General features: G+C 39.2%; 2 protein-coding genes across 3 annotated transcripts; both read right to left on the bottom strand.

Annotated features, from left to right (window-relative positions):
• Window positions 1–3,064: 3,064 nt before the first annotated feature.
• On the bottom strand, window positions 3,065–13,761 carry ppp4r3a (protein phosphatase 4 regulatory subunit 3A). 2 transcript variants are annotated; one of them, XM_085432009.1, is made up of 15 exons: window positions 12,628–13,761; window positions 12,394–12,449; window positions 12,200–12,298; window positions 11,440–12,057; window positions 10,543–10,620; window positions 10,328–10,444; window positions 8,847–8,963; window positions 8,624–8,755; window positions 8,088–8,190; window positions 7,843–8,001; window positions 7,555–7,724; window positions 6,563–6,705; window positions 5,741–5,931; window positions 4,814–5,034; window positions 3,065–4,257 (listed from the first exon to the last, which is right to left on the bottom strand). In XM_085432009.1, exons 1-15 carry the CDS (start codon window positions 12,767–12,769, stop codon window positions 4,132–4,134), a joined length of 2,472 nt encoding a protein of 823 aa, XP_085288135.1. In that variant the 5' UTR covers window positions 12,770–13,761; the 3' UTR covers window positions 3,065–4,131. The 2 variants fall into 2 exon arrangements, with proteins under 2 accessions (XP_085288135.1, XP_085288136.1); XM_085432010.1 differs by having other exon boundaries at window positions 6,563–6,702.
• A 177-nt stretch (window positions 13,762–13,938) lies between these two features.
• Window positions 13,939–18,913, bottom strand: erh (ERH mRNA splicing and mitosis factor). The gene is made up of 4 exons (XM_085432011.1): window positions 18,759–18,913; window positions 18,232–18,319; window positions 15,418–15,538; window positions 13,939–15,320 (listed from the first exon to the last, which is right to left on the bottom strand). The coding sequence occupies exons 1-4, from the start codon at window positions 18,759–18,761 to the stop codon at window positions 15,212–15,214; spliced, it is 321 nt and encodes a 106-aa protein (XP_085288137.1). The 5' UTR covers window positions 18,762–18,913; the 3' UTR covers window positions 13,939–15,211.
• Between the last annotated feature and the right edge of the window lie 60 nt (window positions 18,914–18,973).

Raw genomic sequence — 18,973 nt, 5'->3', positions numbered from 1 at the left:
CCGTTTCAATATTTGGCCCAAAACATACCAATAACACTACAATAAACACTATGGGCTTTGATCAGATTATCATCATCAGGTTCAGCAGATGTCACTATACTGTAAATCAACACGTCAGCTCTAGATGGAGTTTTCGGGGTAAATAACATTACAGCAATATGCAAGCTTGTTAGCATGATCCAGAGGAGAGGAGGGACAATCTCCAAGAAGTCCGTTATTTGAAATGATCTTGATATATAGATGTAACTTTGGAGACCTCATATTTTTTCTGCCACCACTTCAGAAACATTTAGGTCACAGTATGTTGGACTTCTGTTTGTGACTGCATCTCACCTCTGCTTTAATGTAAACCATATGTGACGGATGAGGACTTTTCTCCACTCTTTTATTCGCTGCCGACGGATGCTGACCCGAGGCCGTCCCGGCTGCCCCCCAGCCCCCGGGGTTCCACGTCGGCCTACCGGCCCTCTCTCCGCCCGGGGGACGCCCAGCTCCAGCGTTTAACACAGTGATTAATCACGCACAGCGGAGGACGCGCTGCACTGAACACGGGCAATCACCTCCATTAAAGCGGGGGAGCTCCGGCGGACACAGAGAGCACTTTGTGCCGGGAAATACAGGTCATTGTCTGCCGCGACGCCCGGGCCGGTAGGGAGACATAAAGGTGGACTTTGTGTGAGTGTTTAGACAAGCTCAGCCAGGCTTCCAAAAACTGCATGTGTGCCACATTTCCTCTTTCATATATCCTGATGTAGTTACCAGGATTACACGGGATAAAATAACTCCCCTTTCCTTCCCCATCCCCCACTGAACAATTAAAGGTGCTTCTCAAAAACTTAAAAAAAAAACAATGAGTCTGTTTATAAATAAATGGCATGGAGGAAACCAAACACGTGTGCACATAATAAGGTTGATTACCTTTCTACGTTTATAAATCTATGCATTGATTGGCATCCACAAGTGGTCTCTACCGCCCCCTACTGATTCTGCTCTCGTTTCGTTAAAGCAAAGAAATCATAGCCCTAAAAGAGAGCCATAAATGTCAGACACCTTGCTATTTATAACTGAGAGTGTCCAAAAGTTGCACTTTGCATGCTCTGGACCATTTTGGGAAACTGGCTGCTAAAGTGGTCTGTAATAGCTATCTTAGGCTATAAACTAAATTGATCGTTTTAATTGAAAATAACGTGACTTTCGTATGTTCGTAACTTCCCTCCCTTGCTTCCACTGCTTGTTTCTCTGATGCTCCTGATTGTATCACAGCATCTGCATCAGTTGTAATAAAAATGTTCACTGCTGCAGAACAGGGAGTTGGTGGACACGTTTCCAGGGTTCTTGACAGGTAGGACATTTTGTTCTGAGCAGCTGAGCAAACTTAATAAGGTGATAAGATCAAAAGCTCTATAAACAGGTATGTGTACAGACAAAAAACAAATGTTATGTGAGGCCAGATGGAATAAAGCGAAGCATTAAAAGCAGATTGCAATCACTACAGATCAAAACCACCACATTGTCAGGGAGGTATATATTTGGTGGCAGGAAGTATAACTCATAAATTTCAACCTTGTTTGAAATACACCATTTTTTTTGTTTCTTATGAAAGTATGCACACAGTATAGTAGTGAGCCTCATCTATACTATCATTTGTTCTGCTACTTTTAGCATTTGCATAGATATATACTAATGTGATCAATGTATAGAAAGTTGACAACTGGCAGACAGTATGCTTTAGGAGTGGAGCTGATCAAGACAGCTGTCAAAGAGACTTTTCATTGGCCCAGTAGGAAGCTGGACAGCAGCGTCCCTGATGGGGGCTCTTCAGCCTGGCAGACATACAGGCGGGCAGAGCCGGGTGAACGACTTGGCACTGGAAGTGGAGCTGGCATTCTGGTGAAGAAGTGGCTGGCACCAAGACCAAGCTGGCCTCTCCAGTGGCAAAGAGGGAGATCTCACACATATACACACACTCTGCCACACTCCTGCTGAGGAGCAAACGGAGGCTGGCAGGGAGGGCTGCTCTTCAAAAGCTGCTGTTGTCTGGAGATGGCTTTCATGTGAATGGAGGCCTTAATAGGCGTTGTGCGACGGCTCTCGTTGCCCGCTGAGCACCGAGTGATCCTCTTCTGTTGGGTTTTAATTAATAAACAATGTTTGAAGGCCACAATGCACTTGGAGGGACAACACAGTGACTTCTTGGTGGCCTTGATGCTGTTTGTTTTTGAGTTGTACTCAGACTCCCACTGAGGTGACCACATAAACGGGAGGGTGCTGACATTTTTCATCAACTTTTTTTTCCCCACTCCAAAAAAAACAAAACACTTGCATGGCTACAAGTGCTGCAAAGTGCTTTCAGTTATGAAGATGATTAGCAATACCTCTTCTAAGACTGATTAAAGAAATTATAACCTCATATTAGTCACTTATATGAGTTGGCAGAATGAATCATACTGGTATAATACCAACAGGATAACATGTTCTAATGGAGTCTACTTGCAAAATTGCAGTTGTGTATCTGACCTTGCTTTTAAATACATAATTTTAAATACATCTTTAACAATTTGTCCCCAGTGTGGTATATCAAGCACCCATGTTCCACCCATTACCGTCTCAACAAAGAAGTTAAAAAATGCCACATGTAATACACAGTATTTTAAAAACAACAGCAAGGTATTAATACTTTCTCTGTGGAGGAGTTAATGACTGATTTCTGTAAGGACTGCAAAGCACAGTTGAAATAACCCACAATTCACATAGTTGATTCTCTCATGGACCAAGGATGCCATCTGGTGGATTATTAGGAGATCAGCAACCAAGTACACCCCCAAAAAACTTGGGATACCTTGTCTGCTAGTTGGAACATAATGGTAATACTTTAGTCCCAGGAATTACAGATCTTTCTTCAGTTTGACCTTCTAGCTTGTGGAACCATTGTGAACCAAAAAGAACTGTCTGCGCTACAGAAACAGGGGCACCCATCTTCTAGCAAGGAGCCAAAAACTGTAATATATAGTAAAGTAGATGCAGCCAGGAACACTTGATTACTAGAACAAAGGGTAGTAGGACATCTTACAGCAAAGATCATTTTAATGGTCCCAAATTTTCTGAACAACTAGTGTACACTCATGTAAAAGAAAGGAAAAACAAAAGATATGACAAAATTCATCACATCTAGAATTCCACTCAATCTTTAATCAAGACGGGATTACAAATTCTCCAAAAAATCTGCAGTTTCAAAGGGCAAAAAGGGTAAAACTAGCTCACCTACTGAGGTCTTTAAAAACCTGTTCAAGTGTGACTGAAAACGTCCTGAACATTTAAAGGCAGGTCTTTTTTTTGTAGTCATTTACAAAAAAAAAAGAAAAAAGAAAAAGACTGTGACAAATACAGAACATAAAAGAAAATAATGAAGAAACTGCTGGCTTTTTTTCCTCTTCGGAGAAACAACGTCCGCTGAGGAACGGCGACACTGATGACATCATCAAATGACAACAAGGACAGCGCTTTGCCACATGCTGCCTCCCATCTGGTCCTATATGCTAACTTAAAAAGGGAGAAAAAGCAACAGACAAAGAGAAGGGAGAGAGCAGGGGAGAAAAGAAGGAGAAAGGAACAGGAAGGAAGTGGATTCTGAGGAGGGGACGGGGGTGCGAGTGGTGGCTCTAGGTCTGAATTGGCCGACCCGTTTGGGCCACTGTGATGTCCTTCCCTGAGTGGGGGGCAGGTGGGGGTCAGTGGGTTATGGTCCAAGCCCGCGAGCTCTCTGGGATTTCTGTCTGTGTTGTATGTGGTCTTTTCCTCCAGTTGCTAAATTACCAAACTCATGGCTCATACTGTTTGAGTCCGTTGAAGATTTATTGAGTGAAATTTTTTTCCCCTCTCCAAACTTTCAATCGTCTCTTCCCATTTTCAGACGGTTTTTCCACTCCTGGTCTCCTGATTGGCACTTGTATGAATTGGACTAGTGTGAGGAGCCTTCAGATCCATTCACAGTCTGCTCCTCATGTGGCCACCCGTTGACACTGAGCGGTGGTTTTCATTCATTCAATTTGTTTACAAGTTTGATCGTTCCTGTGTAAAGTCTATGCGCTGAGACTGCCTGAGCGGTGCACAAGCTGAGACAGTGACGCTTCTTTAGGAGCTCAGCTTGGACTTCTTTGAGGGTGGCAGAGGGTCTTCTTTACTCTCTCCATCCTCCTCCTCTTCCTCCTCCTCGTCATCATCATCATCAGGATAGTCCACAAGTCCCACCAAACCTCCCTGAAGCAGAAACGAGACACCCAGTTTGCAGAAACTGCAATTATTATTTGCAGACATGTTTCAACACTGCTTTCTTTATAACTAGCAATCATATGCCCATTACACATACATGTCAATATTGCATGCAATTCTTCACAACTACTAAACTCACTGCATTTTTTCCCCCCATTTTTGTATATAATTTGGTGTTAATTGTCCTGATTTTGTGCAGCGAGTCTTCCATTTTTAGAAATCTATTAAATCCATAAATAACACACTTTCTGATAATCTCCATCCCCCCTCTATTTTTCCACCATGTAAATAAAGTCAGCTAGAAAAAAATATCCTAGTCCAGTGGCACAATGGTTATCATGTCCAGTTTTTGTATTATATAACAAGAATAGAGGGGGAGTTGTGAGAAATTTAACAGTATAAGTGTGAAGATTCATAGCTAAATCTCATTTCTTACTAAATCCTTCACTTAAGTGTTTAAAGCATTGCCAACACTGTGCAAATCTTTTTTTTTTTTTTTTTTAACTTTGCTCATTAAGAAAAAAAAAAAAATGTTGACAGGTACCTTTGTGGTTACAGTTGTGGTGGAGGGTGAGCTCCGTGCGCCTGAGCCTGGAGAGCCTGGAGACCCTGGCGATCCTGGAGAACCTGGGTTTAGTGAGGCAGATGAAGGAGGGCTGGAGAGGCTGGTTTTAGTGGAGCCCGAGAAGGAAAGCTTGAAACTGGGATTCTGTCTGCCCGACAAGCTCGACTTTCCCAATACTTCTTTCTCCTCTGAGTCTTTCACTGTGGGTCAACATGATGAGGTGATAAAGAAAAGGTCATTCTCTCATTAAAATTCTTTAAAATTTTGGAGGGGTGAATATAATTGTCTCCTCAGAAATCAGGACAGGCTTTTGCAAGACATATTTTCCTTCTTAGGCGTCTCTCACTACTTATAAATATACCTAGCCAGCATGTAAAAACTGGTTCTGAGTGGCACCGCTATGTTGAACCAAATGAAAACAGTTTTCTTTGAGTGAATCCTTACAAAATGCCATACAAGACAATAACAGAACACATTATGTGCAAAGCCCAATGCACCATTTTAAAAAAATCAAAATTAACTTATCTTGGCTCTGCAACACCTTACAAGCAAATTTCAGGAAATTCAGTTTGGTAGTTTTTGCTTCTTGCTGACAAACAACAAACAACTTTCATCTGGGGAGGAATAATGTAAGAACCATATACACTGGTGATTTCCCCATGACTACACCTAAAGCTATCAATGTAACTGAGACAACCCAATTACAATGTATTTTTCACCTAAAATTTGCCATTACATCTATAACCCTGAAATACCCTTTATAAAATCTATTCTTGTATCAAATTTACAGGGGCTTCGTTTTCAGAAATAATCAGCTAGTAACATTAATTTATATAATTAACAAAAGGAATGGATTCTTTCCAACCCCAATTTCCCACCAAACATCACAAGTTTCCTTGCACGTACATTTCTTTCTTTCCATGAACTTGCTAATTGGTTCCATGAGGTCTTCCTCACTCTTCATTTTATCAGAGGGAGGAACAACTGCCTCGCCATCCTCAAGGTCATCTTCATCTGCATTGAACCACATCTCCTCCTCATCCTCCAGCGTCCGTGCATCACGTCGGAAGCGGTGGTTCCTCAAGATGGAGCGCATGCTGTCAAAGAAAATGCACAGTTCAGCAATCAGGAAAAAAAAAAGATTTTCTATTCTTTGAAAGCTCTTAGTTAGTCAAATTTCCTCTTACAGAACTAATGTAATCCACAAACATGTGGTTTGCATTAGTATACACATACACATGAAGTATACACATAGCCCAAGAAGCTGTTATAAAACATACACCACATTCGTTTAAAAATTAAGTCGATATTTTATAACATGAAATTTAACAGAAGTATTACAGATTAACAAAACAAACCCATCCAGTTTCGCTTTAAGAGTCATAGATGATCAACTGGTCTATTGCTTAACTATAAACGGTTAGACTGCGTTAAGTTGCAAAACCTTCTCTATAAGTGGAAACTTGCTTTTGTACAGTTGGTGAAATACAAGTGTAAGGATGCGTTTCAAAAGAATATAAACTGGGCACGATTTACAACACAGCAGCTCAAAATAGCACTATGACTCAACAAAGCTGCCTTCAGAAAAAAACAATTCATGAAAAAAAAAAATTCATCAAAATTAGTCATTCAAGATGTCACACGCACTTTTTCCATTTAGTGTCAGACAAACATTGTCTGTCAATACATAATTAGATAAAGGCAGCAGTCAAGACAAAATCTTCTTACCTATCAAGTTTGGGGTTGTCCTGCCTTTCTCGTTGTTGTTCATACCGCAGTTTTAGGCCTTTAAATGTCTGGACGTAGTCCACATCCTCAAGAGCCTTCCAGTAGTTCTCTATTATATGAGCCGTTAGAGACTTCACATCCTCCTGGGAGCAATGGCAATCGGGAGCGGAGAACACAGAAATGGTAGCAGAGGGGGAAAGTATGGAAAGAGAAAAAGATGGGCAGTTTACAGTTTTCGATAAAGCAGAGTGGGGAAAAAAAAAGTTGGAAAGAAGCCAATGAGGGAAATACAAAAGGCAGATTAGAACTAATTCTAATGAATGCACACATAACAACTGGACTGAGCATTTTCAGACCTATAGTTCCTTTACTCTGGTCTAAATCAGGTGATGAGTTTGTAAACCTGTAGCTTTTTCTTCTGTTGTTTGCTTTGTTTTTGCATTGACAAAACCCCAAGCTAACTTCACCACCATCTACTCAAAAGTCTTGGGCATGGTTGTTTTGGTCAGAACCAAACAACCTTAAAACACGTCACAGTTTGGTTTGAATGGACTCAATACTTGTAAACTTTTAGGGATTTAGTTTGACATCGTACACATATCAGTTCCTCTGATTAAATATAAAATCACTTAAGATAGAGAGAATACGTTTTTAATGCCTAACAAATAATTACAGCTATGTTTGCACATCAGTTAGCCATACATTGGTTTTTTAAACCTGTAAGACATGACCAGTTTTTTCAGTACAGGTTTTTCAGGCTCTTCAAATGTGAGAAGCAGAAGCAATAAAAAACAGGAACAAAAATCAGTAACACAAGTGAAACCAAACATATTTTTCCTTCCAGCTTCCCAAACCAAGTTAACCATGAGATGTACAGACCGCTATTATGGCGCTCTGACATCATTTATATGCTGATCATGTCGCTCAAGGTTCTTTTGTGTTAAATATATACTGTTGTTTACCTATTAAATTTTGGTATGAAAAATACTCACCACACGAACATACTCAAACATCTCAATAATAGCAGAGTTCATGAGATTGTAGCGTGAGCCGTTATTGAGGAAGGCCTTGATGACAGGTTCAAAGAGAAAATTTCTCATGATGTAGCGATTGTAGAATTCATCCTTTAGACCAATAATTCTTCGCATGAAACGCAGGGCGCCTGTGCAGGGAGAAACACAATGTTCAATATTAAGCAATAGATGTCCTTATTTGTCAAACAGACTTTAATTGTATCGTTCTCTACTTTGACAGATATAGTTGGAAGAACTGTGACTTACATAGAGCCAGGAAAGCATGCCGGGAGGCTGTGAGCACCAATACCCTCCTGAGAATATCCTTGTTGATGATGTAGTTCTTGATGTGATAGGTGTGATGCTCAACACAAAATGTTAGCAGCTCCAAAATCAAGGCCAGCAACTGGGATGTTTGAAAGTCATCTAAAGGAGGAAAGAAAGAACGTGAGAAAGCTAGCAACATAAAAACTTGTAGATTAAAAAAAAGAAATCTAACAAAAACTCGGTACCTTTGCTAGGTTTTTCTTCCGTGGTGTTGGCCAGTAGTGGAGCTGATAAAACATGCATACAGTGCTTGTAGAAGAAGCTCAGAAACTCAGTTTTTTCTGTTTTCTGTAAAAAATAAAATAAAAATAAGGAAACAGATACTTTGCTGAATTGCTAAATTTTTAAAATGTACTTGAGCTTTTCACTCCAGTTCAAAAGAATTACAAGCAAGAAAGTGAAGCTGCAGATATCCTGGCCAACCTGTTGAATTGGTGGCAGTGATGTTTTCAGTTACTAGACAGTAACTTGATTAACAAGGAAATCTGCCTTCTTTTTTTTTTTTTACTGATAGGACTATTGTCTTTGTCCAAAGCGCAAGAACCCACAGACATAACATTTGTTCTCTTTTGTATTTAAGCACTTACACATTTTGAAAGCCAACTCTTATCTGCGCAATGGTCTTATTTTGTTTTGTTTAGATTTTGGTTTGTTTTACAGTCAGTGTAAATAGTACATACATACATAGTGGAAACTATGTAAAAGCAGCATTCACACTCACATTTGCAGTAGCAAGCATATTCTCTGGATCCACCAGAGTTCGCAGCAGACCCATTAACTGCACTGCACCACCAAGCTCTGGGTCTGTGTCACAGATCATGTGCTCTATGATCAGGTTGATCAAGAGGATGTCCTGAAAGGCAAATAAGTTTTAGTTTATGTGCATCATTGTGATAAATGGACATCATTCCTATTTATCATGTTGCCTTTGTGTATATACTCACATCATCATTCTGCTGTGATTCCTGCATGACGAACTCTCGTACCATGGAGGGGTTGTATTCCACCAGATAAGAGAAGATATCTGTGGCTGCCCCACGCACCTGAACATCGTCCATTCCCTTTTCAAAATAAATCTATTTATTATATTTATCAGCAGATTTTTGATTTGCACGCCAGGAAATTTTGAAATGTACTTTAAAATTGTTCAAAAGTAATAACTTTTAAAAAAGGAACAACCTTTGTTGTTTCTCTCTCTGATAAAATCAAGAGTGATATAATGAAAACAAAAGTCATGATCAGCTTCAAAATCAGCTTGTGTGCACAGGTTTAAGAAGTACATGTAATTGTATCGATATAGTGAGAGCAAACAATTCAAAACCCAACTCAAGATTTCAAGAACAAAAACTATCGATTTAAACATAACAAAAATAAAAAGGTCAGTGGCAAATTATAGAGAAAAGACCCATACAGTGAAAGGACACCTCAATTGCACGTTTACGCATTATTGTTGCCATTTTGTGAGGTGCTAAACTGGTTTCCCCATGTAAAGTTAATCAAGTTGCCCACCCCCCTTTTTTTCCCCCATTCCCCAAGAAAACACTTTAAAATCTGTAAATCTCTCTGCTTTAGTGCCTGACCTTGCTTTAACTCACAATAGTAATCATTAAGCTCGAGTTTGACTCATGGTTGCACTTTAGTAGTTCTTGTAATGTCTAACAAATTCTTTGGACAGTGAATCCCCATTAACCCAATGGCTATATGAGCAGAAGGTCTTTCCTGACCTTCCTCACATACACTTTACAAGCAGATAATATGAATTGTACCACCACCAAAAAAAAAAAAATCTTATTAGCTTACTAGCCAAAAAGCCCATCATGCCCTGAAACCACAACTTTGATGACTAACTGCATGCATGTTCAATGTATGTTAAGCCTCAGTGTTTATCACATAGCACTTCTTTTAAGCCCATTTAAACTCAAATTCCATGTGAGAAGTTAAACACACGAGTTAACTAAAAGAAAAAATAAAACTTAATTGAAATTTATTTTTGACAAGGGATGCATACAAAAGAAATGTGCTATCTTCTCAGTCACAACACATTTAATGCTACAGATATCACATGCTGGAGTCTGATTCTGCTTTCTCAACTAGGTGTTCCTGTGGTATGCCCTGGCAACCTTCAAGTACTGTTCAGCAAAAAATAAATGTAATGAGCAAACTAGCATGTTCCAGTTATTTTTTAATAGAATAATTATAGATCATTATAACAAAAAAAGAAGATTTTGTTGTTATAGAATTAAGGGACATACTACTAGTATGTCCCTTAATTCAATTTTATTGCATCAGAAAGTTGAAGGCATCACCCATGATCAAAATGCAAAAGGCTGCAACATCACCAAAGCTACTGACGTCAACAGACAAATTATTTTAGTGCGAGAAAACCACAAAACTATTCATCTGAGATTAATGCCACTGGACTTACCAGAATAACCTCTAGTGCAGGTAGAATGCCCATGTTTGATAATGTCTTGAAGAAAGCATCCCTGTTTTGAGGTTGTAATGTTTGAGAGAATGCACAGAACTCCTTTAGGAAGTTTACCTAAAAGGAATAAACAAAGAGAGGTCAACAAAACAAAGATCTTAAGAGTTTGTGACTGCAACAACTTTAAATAAATAAATTATTAAATTCTGGTATACCAGTTCGTGTCTTTTGTCATCATCTGTGGCCTCATCTGTTAGCTGTGCAAAGAGGTCTGTCAGGAACTTCTCATCGTCCTGACATCAAAAAAGGGAGATGAGATTTTAGAAGTCAGTATTAAGAGTATGATTAATATGTCAATGTATGACAGACACCCAATTTTCACAAGTTACAAAGCTGTTATTGGTTTACAATAGTACAAGTCCAACATAATTACACAGAAAACAAAAGTGAATTGCATCATGTTTGTCAATGAGAAATTTGGAGCATAAACAATGTGATCTATCTGGTCATAAAAATACTTTTGATATGTTTATGCTGAAAACACCATCTCATTCAATGACATCTACTACCACTTTAAATATTTTTTAAAACCTTGGTTAGTGAACGGTTTGATTTAAGCTTGCCTGCCTTATGCTAATTAAGGAAGCAAAGACTCATATCTGTAGTGTTTGACTTCAGAGCGTGATATAGCAAAGAACACCAGAGTCAACAATGTGCCCGTTTCAGTTTTCCTCTAGCGCAGCATAACAGATTTACACAACACTACTGTGCCTCCATGGAGACAGCCATACATAAACAATGCTGAGTTGACACAGGATAAAAACACAAAGGTCACATGATCATAAAAGGGTGCCAGACAATCTCAGACAGGGTAAAAGTACAATCAGTCAAAAATAAAACCAATGTACAATCCTATAATTACTGTAATTTGAGGCTCACTAACATTTCATAAAAGAAATTCTCCTTTGTGAGGATTACAGTATATTCACAAGTTTACCTATTTATAACACTTGCTTCAATTAAACCATTTGTTTAAAATGTAGTGTTTATACAAAGTAAAAACAACAACCCCATACTGTTAGATCATACTACTACATGTCTGCTTATCTCACCTGTAGCATGCCCACAATCTCCACCTTGTTGAAAAAGATGAAGGAGTGCAAGGTGGACAGCATGTTTTCCTCAAAAACAGAGGGCGTGGGCAGCACCATATCCTGAATATACTGCACCCGATATGTCTGGTGAATTTTCTGACGCAGTTCAGGATCAGAGATGGGGATCACCTCCTTAAACCGGGCTGTTTTAGTGAGAAACTCACGATGCCGCCTTGGCTGCGGGAGTGCTGGGTCAAACTCCAGGCAACCAATGACGTCCATTATGCACTCATCAGAAAACATCACCTCAAAGAGTGCAGTACGATTCAGCAGGAAGATGCCTTTCATTATTTCATACAGGTGGTGCAGTCCCTCTCTGTTCTCCAAATCCTCACAAACACGGAACAATTCCAGGAGCTTGCGAATATAGCCTTCATTCTCCACAGCCAGTGCTAGTTTTTCACGCCGCAGTGGTGATGGGAGAGAAGAGGCCACCAACTCGGCCAGGTCCTCCAAACGGTTCAGTTCGCATGGTGGTAATTCCAAACCTGGGGATGACATGTCATCAAAACGCTCCTCCTCCGATTCGTCCACCACATCCTGTGTGATGTCAACTGAAGGGTCCTTTCCCTGCACCTTAATAAAACACAAGTGCGGACAAACATATTAGCACCTCAGGATGTAACTACATAAGGGATCACCAGGAACACAAATAGCATCAAACCCACAAACTAATGGAGATGAAAAACTCAAACCCACACAAATTAAGTACACTAACCTGGCATATTTTCTCCCAGATTTCATCACAGCCAGCCTTCTCCTGGAAACTGAGTGCTAGATCATAATTTTCAGCCTCTGACCACACTATCAATGTGTCCTTTTCAAAAGAAAAACAAAGCCAATTTACAATAAACAGAGCAGAATGGGGGGGGAAAAAATCAGTTTTGGATGTTCATCATGTTATGTACTGACCTGTTGTTTCTGGTAGGCTGTGTTTGGGTTAATTTTGGACTCCAGCAGAAGGGAACCTGTCAGGTTTAAAACAAAGGTAGCCCAAAATTGTAGGTTACTGCATTTGCTTCAAATAAGTAATACGTGTACAAATTTCAGGTGATACAGGTGGTTAAAATGAGTGCGGAACGTCTTGTTTTTGTAGTAATAACTGAGCTACTACAATCTTCGTGTGGTATTCCTGCGTTCGCTTACCATCGCTCTCTGCTCGCACCAGGAGAGACGTGCCTTTCAAGCGCTCCACATAGCCCGACGAGACGTGCCCGGTCCCACGGTCATCCCACTGTCTGTCCTCATTGAGGGTATAGACTTTGACTCGCCGACGAGTGTCCGTCATCCTGGCAGTTTCTTGTAACCCGTTCTCCCCTTCCGGGCCTTTTACGGGGTGCTTTCTTCACCTAGTAACGCCACAACTTCAATTCACTTTTTACAGCTGCTCACTTCTACAAGAGTATTAACTAAATATGAATCGGCGGGGGGTCACTTAGGATAAGTTCTAAAAGCAACTTAAAAGTGGATCGCCTCAACAAGTTTCCAGCAGGATTCTGCAATAATTGTTAAAATTACTACTGCAATATCTCGCATTTCTTGACGAGCTGCCTCAAAACTTACACTGCCAGCGCTATAGGCAAGGCGCCACGCAGACTCCGCGTACAAACCATTGTAGGAAGCTAACGACAAAATTAAAGAGCGGAGGACGTTATCTTACGCGTTAAACGACAAAACAACGAATGTCACTGCAATATACAGCTGAGAACAGAGTACTGAAAAAGAAACAGATATTACGAGGACTGGCTCACGAAACACTCCTGCTTATATGTACAGTTTGTACGCTTACAGGTAACGTTAGCTATCAACCCTTACGAGTTAACTCGCTAGCTAGTACGCTAAGTACCTATGCTCCACATATCCAATGTTAAACTACCATTTGAAGCAGATTAACTATAGAGTTAGCTGTCGATAACATTACTTTATACTTGCGGACAACAGACACCCGTTTTAAGCCTGGAACAATGTTTCTATTCTTCTTTAAATAATACGCCAGCTAGCTAACGTTAGCTGCTATTTCTTTCCCAAGTGTTCCGCCATGTTCTGGCTCGGGGCCGCGGAGAGACCACTCTCTCCTTACTCTTACTCATGCATCCCCAAAACTGTGCAAACCAACAAACTGGAGTCGTATAATTACTTGAAGGTTACGCTTTACATTATACTGCTATTTGCCATTCATTGCCGATGTCTTGCTCAGATAATTGCTAAGTGCCCCCCGTGAGTATTCAGCCATCTTGGGTCCCTTCACAGTCAGTACGGGGTTTCCAGCACGGCAACAACAGGGCAGCCCGCCACATTTAAAGAGACAGTAACAGAGAAAATAAACTGTATTTGAGGCCACGTCCAGCATGAATGGGTCTAACTTTTGCGATACTCACCTGCCAGTCACACTATCATTGTGTATAAAAATTCAGTGTTCATCGCACTAATGGTCGCATATACACGAGTGGACACCAGTCAGAAACAATCGTTTATTTTGTTTCAATAAAAGAAAACAGAAATGCAGAGTTGAAATCAGTTGTTATGCAACACAGCAGAATTACAAAAACGTTTTATATCACAATGGTGGGCTTTTAAAACATAATGAAAACTCAAAAACGTCCATTAATTATAGTAAAAAATATCCTGGGTCATCATGTGATCATCAGTCTTCAGCCACTGATCTACTTCAAAAATAAAACGGCTGCTTTCAAAGTCCACAACGTCTTGAAATTCAACCACCCAGGAAAATGTACATAGGAAAAAAAAATGAAATAAAATTCACATAACTTTTAGGGAAACTGAAAAACACACACAAAAAAAAGTTTTTCTACCTCGTGGAGTATTTCTCCATTCTTCCCATCATAGTGTAACAACTTAAACATGCAGGTTCCCAACCATGACCCAATTTTTCAGTATAAAGCCCAAAATGTAGTTTCACCCCAATTATTCCAAACCTCTTTTGCCAATGAAAACAATGTGAAAACATTCCCTTTGTTAAAATGGGCAATGCAGTCTTTACAAAGAAAAAGAAAAGAAGCCCTTTTCATACATGTAGTCTTTTTTGATGGCACACATCAGATTCATAATTAAATTACTAACCTCATCAGATTTTTTTATGTACTACTTCCAAAAGGTAATGAATACGAATGAATTCATGTATGGCAAATGTCCTGCGAGATCAATGACACTTTTGCCACAGTTGCCAGTATAGCTGTTTTCACACACAAACTTAAAATGTTGGAACAGGCACATCAGGACATTGTGTAAATTTCTTTCTCACATGTAACACAAAAGCAAGCCTTCCATGTGGTTTAGGTGAGGGAGCTGCATGATCCTATAGAAAGGACACAATATGACTATAATATGACTAAGTTCCTATGCAAATTACATGAATTTTGTTCCTGGCTGAAATCCATTCAATGTCCAATCCAACTGCATCACACCTTTGTGTTCTTACATGCACCTCTCTCAGGTAATGTCAAGAAAGACTTCAGGCTGCAGTGCACATGTGAAAAGAGCTTACGTGTCTGAATGAAACTGCAAAAAGTGGCCTGAATGGAAAAAGTGCCGTCACTTAAGCACAGTGGTGGAACCATGTCTGAAAAGGGCTTTGCGTTAAAAATTACAAACACATGCTGCCAAGGATGACATTTCCAAAAAGAAAATCCCCAAATTTTTTCACATCCCCCAATTTTCCCCCCCAATCTCTCTTCCTCATGTTTGGTACAATATGAAATAATTCCCCCTGTCAAACTGACTTTGCAGCTTGCTGAGCCTGACGCCGTAAGAGGACGTATATCTTCTCCTTAATCCAGTCTTTGTTGTATGGTTGATATGTTTGAGTGTCAGCTCTGTATCTGTATAAAAAGTAAAATATTTTATTGAAACGTGACCAATGCATCCAAAGGGAATGTTGTGTTGCATTCAAATTCATACACAGCTAATTATACTTACACAAGACAGCTCAGATCTGCCAAGTCATCAATAAAGTCGAACAACTGACTAATGTCATAAGTAATGGAGGGACTGTTTGGATTCATCCTCTTGAGGTGCTCTTCATACATTTTGCAAACACCTGGGGAAGAGGCAAATGACATGCTGAATGGAAGCAAAAACAACAACAACAAAATGCAATCCACAGGAAAAAGCTAAAACAGCAAAAAACAAGCGTAATTTACATAGACTTTACAGTGTGCAGTAATCACTGAAAGAGAAAGACAAGATAAATAAAGAGGCCCTAATAAAGGGAATAAAGTAATAAGTGAAAACAAACAAACCTTTGGCGTCACTTTCTGTATTTGTATCTGTATTTATTAGAGCTATTTTGAAATACCTTATATTTAACTGGTACGTTAATCTGTTATTTACTGGTCTTACTGTCTTGAAGCAACAGTGACCACATCATTTCCTCTGGGATTAATACAGTAGTCTGAATCTGAAAAGTGTATACTGCAGTTCAAGACACACAACACAATTGTAAACACCTCTTACTTTACAGATAATAAAGGCATTAAAAGGTATATGATAACCCCATTACTACGGAATGCATAACTTGAGTAAATGTACGTATTTTTAATCGCAGTCAGTTCTGAATATCATACTAATGATTATTCTTTGTGTAAGTGAACCTTGATTAATCTCTGTTCAATAGAGCTCAACTGCAGTTCAAAACCCATTAATGTAAAGCAAATGGTTTCCAGTGTATACTTTTAGTCTGTGTGCTGAGAGCGCTTTCAGTCACAGTCACCCTGTTCTTTGGGACAAGCTGCCTGCTGACCTGAGGTCAATTAGAGCTGTGTCAACATTCAAAAACAGGTATAAAACCTTTGAATTCTTTATTTTTTTACTAAGTTTTTTTGATGTTATTTTTAAACTTTTATAGTAAGCACAAGTTTACATGTTATTTGTGCTATATAAAAATGATGTTGACATTAGAGCAGGGCGATATGGCCAAAAATATTTATCACGATATACATTTGAAAATTTGCGATAACGATATAACTGAGGATATAATTGATGCGAGACAAAATACAACTCCACAACATTACTAGCGCAAAAAGACAACCTTCCATTTATTTTCACTTAAACAAGAAGCTGGTTTTTATGTACATTAAAGCTTTATAAAAATGTAACAGTGCAAATGCAAATTCCTTGCTGAAAGTTTAACTAAAAGGCATTTCCAGTAGAAATGGGCTGACATATCCTGAGCATAACCATGTATAATATCCACTGAAGTTAAAAAGAGGTGCTTTGCAACATTAAACTGCAGTGTGCAGTACGTATTTTTCGGACCATAAGGTGCACGGGATTATAAGGCACATTAAGCAAAACAAAGCAGTCAGATAAATCAAACTTTATTCAACTCATTCTTGCTTCCTCCACTTCTGTACCATTGATTCATTAATGTTGAATTCTCTGGCAGCTGCTCTATTCCCATGTTGTTGCAGTATATTAATGACTAACCTCGTATTGCGGATGGATTATCTCAGTTGTTCTCCTGACTGAAGTTTGGTCCGTTTACAGCATCCTGCCATGCGACTGAATTTGTCTCTAACTATCAGGAACCTTAACGTTAACTTTTATAAGTGGAAAAGTGTTAGTGTTCGTCCTCCAGCTTCACTGTTTATGTTATGCTAACATAGCTGTGTCGCTAGCGATCACGTAGCACATCATTATATACCAGCTAGCCCAACTTCAGTAACCCTACAAATGTCACTGCTGTTTAGTTTCCTGTCTTCATTTATGTTGGAAGTGATAGCAGAGCTGTACATTTGAATTTTTTCAGAAATCTCTCAGTCAGAACATGCAATATCATGCTTAGGTAACTAGCGAAACTAGCGAGCTAACTTCCGCTAGCTAACTTCCTGCTAACTTCTAACTCGTTAAATGTAATAAATTTTGTTTTCATGGATGCCTGGAAGTTAAACTTCATAGTTACACCTGGTAAAGCAGCAATGCTGATCGTTTTATTAAAGATGAAAGAATTTAGACAGTTTTTAACTCTCAGTGATGCTGCAGTGTTGTTTGACCTGAAGTATACGGAGTTTAGGACACAGATTACTCCCAGATTTAAGAGCATCTTAGTCCGACAAATACGACAATAACGACAGCCGCTTGCATGTTCTGCAAAAAAATGTGCTTTGTCGTGTATCTGACGGACAAACACCAAACCAGTTCCACATCACTGAAGTTGCACCATTTTTTACAAACCAATTCTGGTTCATTTGTTTCACTCAACAATCGGCCATGTGCGTATGAAAACAAAGGAACTGCGCATGCGCGTTTTACTCATATTCTATCACGATATTTCATTTTCCTATCGTTGCCTAACATTATACCGGTATTACCGTGAACGGTATAATATGGCCCAGCCCTAGTTGACATAAAAGAATTTTGTTTCCTGAGTCCATAGTTTAAAGAGAGTCACATAATTAATATATATGTCTTTTCTCATGTTTTCTTTTTTACTTTCCAGAAACTAGAAAGTGATTACTGTCAGTCTGGGTTTTTGTTTTTTTCTCCACAAATTAAGATGAACCACATAATCCCATACACAGACAATACTTGGTACCAGGATTAATTTATTATTCACTGGCCTATCATTCGTATGTATTTACTATGAGAAAAATATCCTTTAAAAGAATGAGGAATCACAATAGATGATGAATTCAATAAAATTGCATCTGCTGCTACTACTAGTTACACTGAAAGTAAATATTTAAAAAAACTGCGAGATGATTTATGAATGAAAACATTAAACAGACTCACCCTCCATGCATTCATTAACTGACTCATAGTCAGCGTATGTGCGGCCCTCTGGTCTCTTGGTTGGTTGGACAAGCAAAATTGTGTGCGACTGTAAAATGATTGATAATGTTTAATACACACCACCACGTAGTTTCTCTGTGTCAAACCAAAGCACCTTAATTGGGCAGCTGATGCGAGTTTTTTGCGAGTTTTTGAGACTTGTGTAACCTTCTGCCCAGACATTTTCCAACACCAGTGTAAGGATGGTCATTCAGCTGCAGACCACCGACTTCATCAGTCTTTTACAAAACATCCACCATAACGTTACTTCAGCCACATCTCACATTAATAGAAATATGTAATTTGATTAGATGGTGAAATTAAGTTTTAAGAAACAACGAAGCGGTGGGCAAAAATGCGTGTTTGATAAGAATAGCAAAGCGTTAGCCTCGAAGCTTATTAGCTTAGCTGTGTGTGATTAGCACAAGCTAGTTGTGGCCTAAACTGAGAATTATTAGCTCTTTAGATGTAAAATAAAACACACTTACCATCTCTGTTTTCAACCCAAAGCCTCGCTATTTACTGGCTATGCAAAACTGAAAAAACTCGTATTCGGTGTAACTTCTCAGAACCCCGTGCGATGTAGCTGTTTGGTCTAAAAGTAATTTAGGGGAAGTGAAAAAGACCTCTTCCGGTTGTAAAATCGAGTCCCTTCAAAGTATAATTTTTGCTTCAAAATAAAAGTCCGATAATGCAACAGTAA

This window comes from Copadichromis virginalis, linkage group LG15 (genome assembly GCF_057382275.1).
Source record: "Copadichromis virginalis isolate Kocher_CV1m ecotype Utaka linkage group LG15, C_Virginalis_male_GT1.1, whole genome shotgun sequence".
In the NCBI taxonomy this organism is placed as follows: Eukaryota; Metazoa; Chordata; class Actinopteri; order Cichliformes; family Cichlidae; genus Copadichromis; species Copadichromis virginalis.
This window is presented reverse-complemented; position numbering and strand designations above follow the sequence as displayed.

Excerpts from the sequence above, each read along its gene's own strand:
- erh (XM_085432011.1), bottom strand. Across the intron at positions 15,539-18,231 it reads AGTTAATGAATGCATGGAGG|GTGTTTGCAAAATGTATGAA; the intron begins GTGAGTCTGTTT and ends CCTCTTCCCCAG. Across the intron at positions 15,321-15,417 it reads GCAGATCTGAGCTGTCTTGT|ATACAGAGCTGACACTCAAA; the intron begins GTAAGTATAATT and ends CTTTTTATACAG.
- ppp4r3a (XM_085432009.1), bottom strand. The coding sequence starts at position 12,769 with ATGACGGACACTCGTCGGCGAGTCAAAGTCTATACCCTCAATGAGGAC. Across the intron at positions 8,191-8,623 it reads ATATGCTTGCTACTGCAAAT|AAAACAGAAAAAACTGAGTT; the intron begins GTGAGTGTGAAT and ends TATTTTTTACAG. Across the intron at positions 5,932-6,562 it reads GACAACCCCAAACTTGATAG|CATGCGCTCCATCTTGAGGA; the intron begins GTAAGAAGATTT and ends TTTCTTTGACAG.